The sequence below is a fragment of the Pseudochaenichthys georgianus genome, unplaced genomic scaffold (genome assembly GCF_902827115.2).
Source record: "Pseudochaenichthys georgianus unplaced genomic scaffold, fPseGeo1.2 scaffold_529_arrow_ctg1, whole genome shotgun sequence".
Taxonomy (NCBI): Eukaryota; Metazoa; Chordata; class Actinopteri; order Perciformes; family Channichthyidae; genus Pseudochaenichthys; species Pseudochaenichthys georgianus.
Window position 1 is genome coordinate 17733 of NW_027263090.1, and position 7250 is coordinate 24982.

The 7250-nt window shown below is 40.7% G+C and overlaps 1 protein-coding gene across 1 annotated transcript; it reads right to left on the bottom strand.

Moving 5' to 3' along the window:
• Positions 1-5302: 5302 nt before the first annotated feature.
• On the bottom strand, positions 5303-6253 carry LOC117443063 (olfactory receptor 6N2-like). The gene has a single exon (XM_034079000.1). The coding sequence runs from the start codon at positions 6251-6253 to the stop codon at positions 5303-5305; it is 951 nt and encodes a 316-aa protein (XP_033934891.1).
• Positions 6254-7250: the final 997 nt, after the last annotated feature.

Below are 7250 nucleotides of genomic sequence, written 5' to 3' on the forward strand. Positions count from 1 at the left end.
CAACGGCCCGTTTGCCATTTTTGTCTGACCTGCCCCTCTGGAGAGAGTGAGAGGGTTTTTTTTTCTTTTCTGTTGTGGCCCTATGGTTGTGGCCGAATAAACATGATAGGCCTATGCCCACAATTAGTATTGTAGCGTCTCGCTGAGGGAAACACACCGGAAGTCAGCGCTGTCATCTGCCCCCAGTAACGTGACTTTGTTTACAATCTAACGGCTGGAAGCAAAGGCCTCATGGTGATCAGACCAAATGCCCGCCTGGCTTTGGTGGCCAATCCCCGGGTCAATCTGTCCCCGTTTTTAAATATGATTTTAAGACCACCTCTAGTGTCGGATTTTGGAAAATTGATTTTGAGTTTTCTCATGGCAGTTAGAGTATAGGGGACCAACCAGGGGACTTTACTTCCTCTTGACACCGTCGGTTATTTACAAAAAAACACCTAAATATACTTGTTGTTGTGCTTCTGTCTTTCTGTGTCGTTTCATCTGTAAACTCCCTCACCGCTCGCTCTCTTTTCTTGATCGCCCTCTCACGGAGAACACTTCACTTTCCCGCTTCATTGTAGGATTTCTGCAATGTCTCTACTTCAGTTTGACCATCTCTGTTATTAAGTGATGGAATACTAGATAAATAAGTAATTAGATACCTTACCGTTACTGCGCACATAAAGAATGATAAGAATAATAATAATGCGTGTTGAACTGGTTTCATTAATGAAAGTAAGTGAGTTTATTTAAGGTAATTAGTTAGAAGCCCTATTTTATCAGCATGTCTGCCCAGCAGTTACAATGGTCAAACTACATTAAAACAGAATTGTCCACATTATTTCTTTAATAGTTACTAACATTAGATAATTTTAATGAGATATGGACCGCAAAACAAAAGATATCCCTGGTTTTCATTTAAAGGAGACCTATCATGCTATATTTAAATGATATAGTGTATGACCATACCTATATATGAAATATACCTATATAAGGTATATTTATACATTTTATTTTTCAAAATACCAAACAGATCATTTTTTAGACATGCCTCGTTTCGCTCATTTTCACTCTATTCCAAGCCCGTCTTTGAAAATTCTGAGCAGCAGCTGACCACGCCCCCCTGCAGCTGACCACGCCCCCCTGCAGAAGAGCAGGCATGAGCCGGCGAGAGTCACGTTACCATGCTTGCTGTGATTACGAGTGTGGAATAAACATGTCATCTCAGAGCAATGCATGTGTTCAAGCATACTATTAATTTGATCCAGAAACTGACCCTGAAGCAGCGGAGGTTTTGGTGGAGGTTCAAAAATCTCGGTTGCAGCAGGACGTTTCTGAATGGTTAGCTGACAAGCTGTTGTCCCTATTTATTTTACTCTGTTACGATGCTTGCTCCTTATTCCGTTCATATTTTGGCTAATTAGCAAGAATGCAATGTGTACAGTTTGTAACGCAAACACAGCGATATATATATTTATAAAGGGAGACATTCATATTTTCAGCATATATACAATGGCCTCATTGCGTTTATTAATAGTTTACAGTCCTTTTCTTCCAACATCCTGCAACAACCGTTGGAAAGTTCAATAACTTAGGGTGATAAAAAGTATAACTCCAACAACACCTCAGTTGTCAGCAATGTGTGTAGTTTCATGTGTTTTTAAAAGCTCAGTTATTGACTTCTTTGTGCAAATTGCGCCACGATGCCTTCTGAACGGAGAATGTGTGCTGCATGGAGATACCACAGGTAACATTTTTGATAGCTTCACTAAGTTGTCTGTTTAGAGAATACATTTTTCACATGTCATTCAATATATGTTTATCACAATGTGTCAAGACGGATGCAGTAACTTGAGGACTCTGTAACCTGTATGGTGGACCATCCTGGATTGGAGCCTGTGTGCCTAAATATGTTCTCCATCCAGAATGCGTTGAATATTTACAGAGCTGAACATGGTGGCCTACAGTTGAGGCAAATAGAGCAGTGAGTGGTTTGTTTGTTTGTTTGTTTTGACTGAAATTGTAAAACGAATGCTAATATTGTACATGGAAATAAATACTGGTGTATGGCTTTATGCAATATTTCATTCTGTCATTGTACATGTACTATTATATTATATACTACACAGCAATGGCATAACACACCCATGTGTACGACAAAAAAAGTCCACACACAACCTTATGCCTTTTGAAATCAGAATATTCTTTACCAATCCAAACATGAATAATCACGACACATTTGATATCAACTCGGAACTTTATTGTCAAAATCAACGGTTCTTTGAACCCATAAAAAAAAACTAAATGTAGCCTACTTGTATTTTGTATAAATGACACTAAATATTTTTACAGAAGCTTTGTGAGCTGGTGCTGGGGCTTCCTTGGACGCAGGATCAGAGTGGTGTTTCCGGCCTGCGTTGTCCTCAGGATACGCAGGGAGTTTCCTGATCCGTGAAATGTCGATGTTGGGTTCAGACAGCAGCCAAATTGAACCGTGTAGCATACCCGGCGATGACCTCCTCCCTGTCAGGTCGCTCATAATGGTGCAGGGTCCACAAAGACTTGGTCGAAGATGAGGTCCATCAAGTTGGCCACGTAGGGCTGTGCAATGTTAAAAAAAGCACAACAAAAAAATGTGGTTTAGATTAGTATATGCATGTAAAAAACTGAAAGTTTTTTCTAATTTTTTTATTTTATATTTGTAAATAGTTGTATAATAAATATTTTAAACACTTACGGAATGTGGGGTCAGTCTTTACTGGGTTTGCTCTGCATTCTCCCTTCCTGGCCTTTGGGAACTGCAGTTTATACAGAGGGTTTCCAGTGGATGATAGTGGCTTGTGCACGCTCAGCGTTTTCATTGTAGTGCAGGGCTGCCAGGTACAGTCTTTCATTTCCGCCATGATAAAAAAAAATGTAAATAATAGCAAAGGATGTACAAATTGTCAGTAATTAGTAAGTATGTGAGGTGCTGGCCTGTAAAGAAGAACACATAGTTAGAACAAAATCATCTCAACTTAGTATTCAGGATGAGAAAATACTATTTGGATAAATATAGTCTGAAATCCCAAAAGATGGGGCTAAAACTCTCTATTTAGCAAAGCTCTTTGCTTAGCCTTTTCCAATCTGAGTTAGTTTTGAACCGTAACGTGCATGCTGTGTTTCTGACTCAATACAGGTGATGTGTTGGAGAGGGGCTGAGCTCAGTAGACTGACTGTAATGAGTGCTAGCCACTTTTACAATTAGCCTGTTGCTAGAGGTAAGGCCTTGTCAACAACAACAGACCAACGGGGCTTTAGCTCAGTTTTACACGTGATGTGTGTGTCCCCTCGCATACATACAGTGTTGTATCCTAACACACCCCCATTTATATTCATGTGCGCAAACAAGTAAACACACAAAAGCTTTTACATATAACGCTGCAAAAAATAGCATGTCTCATTAGCGTAGCGTAGCTTAGCTTACAGATCGATGATATCTGATCGTTCTTACAGACTCCAATCACAAACGCTTTTACATATAACTCTGGAAAAAGGCACTTACATACAGAAGATTACGTTTGTTATTATAACTTACTCAATATGATTTTAGAGGATACAAAATACTAATAAATAGGAGAATAAATACTTGTGTTATCGACTAGGGCGTGGCTTTACAGCCTTCACACGGATCGCCTTTACGGCAGTATGTCTGAACATGTTAGCAAATGTCTGATAATTAAAAAAGACAAAGCAAAGACTGCGGAGCGTAAAAAATGAAATAAAATGTTACAAAAACATATAAACACCTAACAGATTACTATTTGGGTTTGAGGTGACATTGATACGGCGAAGCTACATGCTACATGCTACATATACAAGCTAGAGATAGCTTTATCAGGAAAAACACCGCTAAATAAAAACTTACAGCTTCAAAATTGGATGTGTCCTCACTGGCCTGGTCCCGGGTGGTTGGTATTGATCCCGGGTTTAGCATTACTTTGGAGGCATATCCGTGTTGGACTTGAGAGAAGTTCATAAACATGTCCGTGGTAAAATGTTTGGAACACACAAACAGAAATCTGCCCTGGTCTTCTGGCACATGTCCCTTGTAAATGAAGTCTAGCCACAGATTCATTTATTTTTCCACTGATGGCATTGCATGCAGTCCCCTGTCCCGAGTCTTGCAGCCAACAACAGCACAACGTTTAACTGGCTTAGACATCCTGGCAAGAGCAGGCAAAAATACAGATGTGACTGGGGTTGATTATTTAGCCTGCCGATAGCCTATATGCGAATGAGAGGTTTGGCAATGCACGTGGCCGTGGCTCATTCCCCTGATAGGTGGAGAGTTGACCAATAAGCGGAGCACCTCTTTGTGATGTAGAAAAGTGTTGAAATCTGGATCCGTTTTTTTCAGATCCGTTGCAGCCCCCTTTTTTAGAGATTTGGCGAAGGAGGAAAATAGAGAGGGTTGTGTTTTCTGACACTTGGTGAGTTCCCTGGAACACCGGGGACACATATTCATGTATAAAGGACGTACAAAGGTGCATTTTGCATGATAGGTCCCCTTTAATTCAAGTCACTGAATGCAAGTACTTGCCTTAGCTTATTTTGTTATGAGATGATGATGTGAATTACTGTTCAAATTAGTTAATGTAATAATCGTTTGGTTATTTTATGCATAGCCTAATGTTACATTTCTGTGCTTAAGAATGCCTTCAAGAGGAGACTGAAGCAGAGAGAGAGAGAGATCTGAAGGAGGCAGCTAAAAGGACTGCAACTTTGCAGAGCTGGATAAAAGATGCCAGCAGGGCAGCTTCAGGTGAAGCCCTGTGATTATGTCAAGCAACTACATACATTGGAGTACACTAATACAACCAATCAGTGATAAATGCAAAGCCTGTGTCTGTGCTGAGAGAAGTTCATGTTCTGTTGGGGGCTAACCCCAAGCCTCCAGTTCAGAGCACATTTGAGAGGCTGAACTGAACACAGGCTGAATAACGAATATAGCAGTTGGACATAAAAGTCAACTGAGTGTCACTTGCAATGAGTGATGTGTTCTTATTTCATTAACCTTTTACATTAACAACAAGTTCGAATTTTCAAAAGGTCTTGTGTTTTTTTTCGGGAGGGGAGGCCCTTTTTCAGTTTAGAGCAATAGCCCCTCCAAATGTCTGTGCACGTCCCTGTACTTTCGTATTGCAAGCTAAAAATGTCTATTTATCCCAAAGTCACAGCAACATAAAATGAGCACAATAAGTGTATAAGGTAATAATAAGAATCTGTCTTTCTAATGTTATATAAGAATAGCCTCCACAGCAATCAAACAGTGTTGGGGTCAGCTGTCTCTGCGACACCTCAGCAGCCTCTTCACATGCGTGAACACCTCCTTTAACTTCAGTCCGTACACCACGGGGTTCAGTACAGTGGGTACTAGCATCATCAGGATGGAGGTGATGAGGGTGGAGTCAGATTCTCTGTTACTCTGCAGGCGGCGGAGCAGCAGATCTAAGCAGACGCTGATGGAATAGTTAAAGAAGACGAGCAGGTGAGGAAGACAGGTTTGTAGAGCTTTGCTGCTGAAGCTACGTGAGCGCCGCAGACAGATGAAGAGTATCCTAGCGTAGGAGAAGAGCACGAAGGCGGCAGGCAGGAATATGATAACTGCTGTGAACAGCAGACCAAATATTCCACTCAGCTGCGCTTCAGCACCACCGCAGCTCAGGCTCACAATGCTGTAGATAATGCAGTAGACCCTGTTGATCTGCGCCCTGCAGAGCGGTAAGCGGCTCGCCAGCAGCGTTGTGACTCCCCCTCCAATGAAGGGCAGCAACCAGCAGAGAAGCAGCATCAGCACCACCTTGGCAGGAGTTACCAGCACAGCGTAGTGCATCGGGTGGCAGATAGACAGGTAGCGGTCAAAGGCCATGGCTGACAACAGCATGAAGCTAGCTCCACCAAGAGAGGAAACAAAGAAACCCTGGCACAGACACAAAGTCCGGGACACCTGCACCAAGCCGGCGCCGGACAGCAACAGGTCTGACAGAAGTTTGGGATAAGTCAGTGTGCTGACTATGAGAGAGTTCAGCAGAACTGATGCCACGAAGGCAAACATGGGCCGGTGAAGAGCTCGCTGCGAACAGATGATATAAATCACCAGAGAGTCACTGAACAACACGAAGAGGTACAGAAACAAAAACACGAAGAATAAGAGCGAGCTGTGGCCAGACAGCGAGGAGAAACCGACCAGCGTCAGGGACGAGGTCACGTTAAACCCTGCTGACGTCATGAGGAGACCCCAATAAACAACACGCTGTGACCTCAGGTCAACAACAACAACAACAACAACAACAGCAATAAGTCAGAGCTAACCAACCTGTTGATATTATTTATGAAAACATTTAAATAAAGGATATAACATTAGTTTATATCACATTGACATATACAGTAGGAAAAATGAAACTGGAATATTTAGAACACACATTTATTTAACATTCATATTTAAAATGTGTATTCATAGAATATGAATTCACAGTTAATTAATCAGATACTAAAATATCTGCTTTAACATTAATGTATAAGTAAATGATAAATATCTATCATGAATCAGAAACAGGCGAAAGCATCATCGCAATGAACACGAAACATGAGGAGAAGCAGACCTGAATCCACCTGTGTTTAACAGGTGGATTCAGGTCTGCTTCGGTCGTTATTATCGACAATTTAAAGGATATTTATATATAATTAATCATGAACACACAGAAACATCCTCACAGGGAACTTAAAGAGAAACTGACCAGAATCCACCTATTCATCAAGAAGCAGACACATCACAGCGTAAAGAACATTAATACATATGACTTCAAAATAACATTTATAAGTGAACTATTGAACTAACATCATCACAAAGAACACGAAGGAAGAAGAGAAGCTGACCTGAATGCAGCTGGTGAAACATTAATAACATTATGCATCGACACAGTGAACCATCGAATGTATGTGAACACGAAACACGAGAAACATGAGAAGAAACAGACATGAATCCACCTGTTAAAACAAAAGCATGAGCAAATAACAATTATTAAAGAGTGGTTATATGACATATATGTGAAATGAGTCATAAACCTGCAGACAATCATCACAATGAACACGAAACAAGAGGAGAAGCAGACCTGAATCCACCTGTTTAAACAATTAAGTGAATATATACACAACATTAATATTTATAACATTAATTTAAAGAATATTAAAATATAATTCATCATGAAAACAGAGAAATATCATAT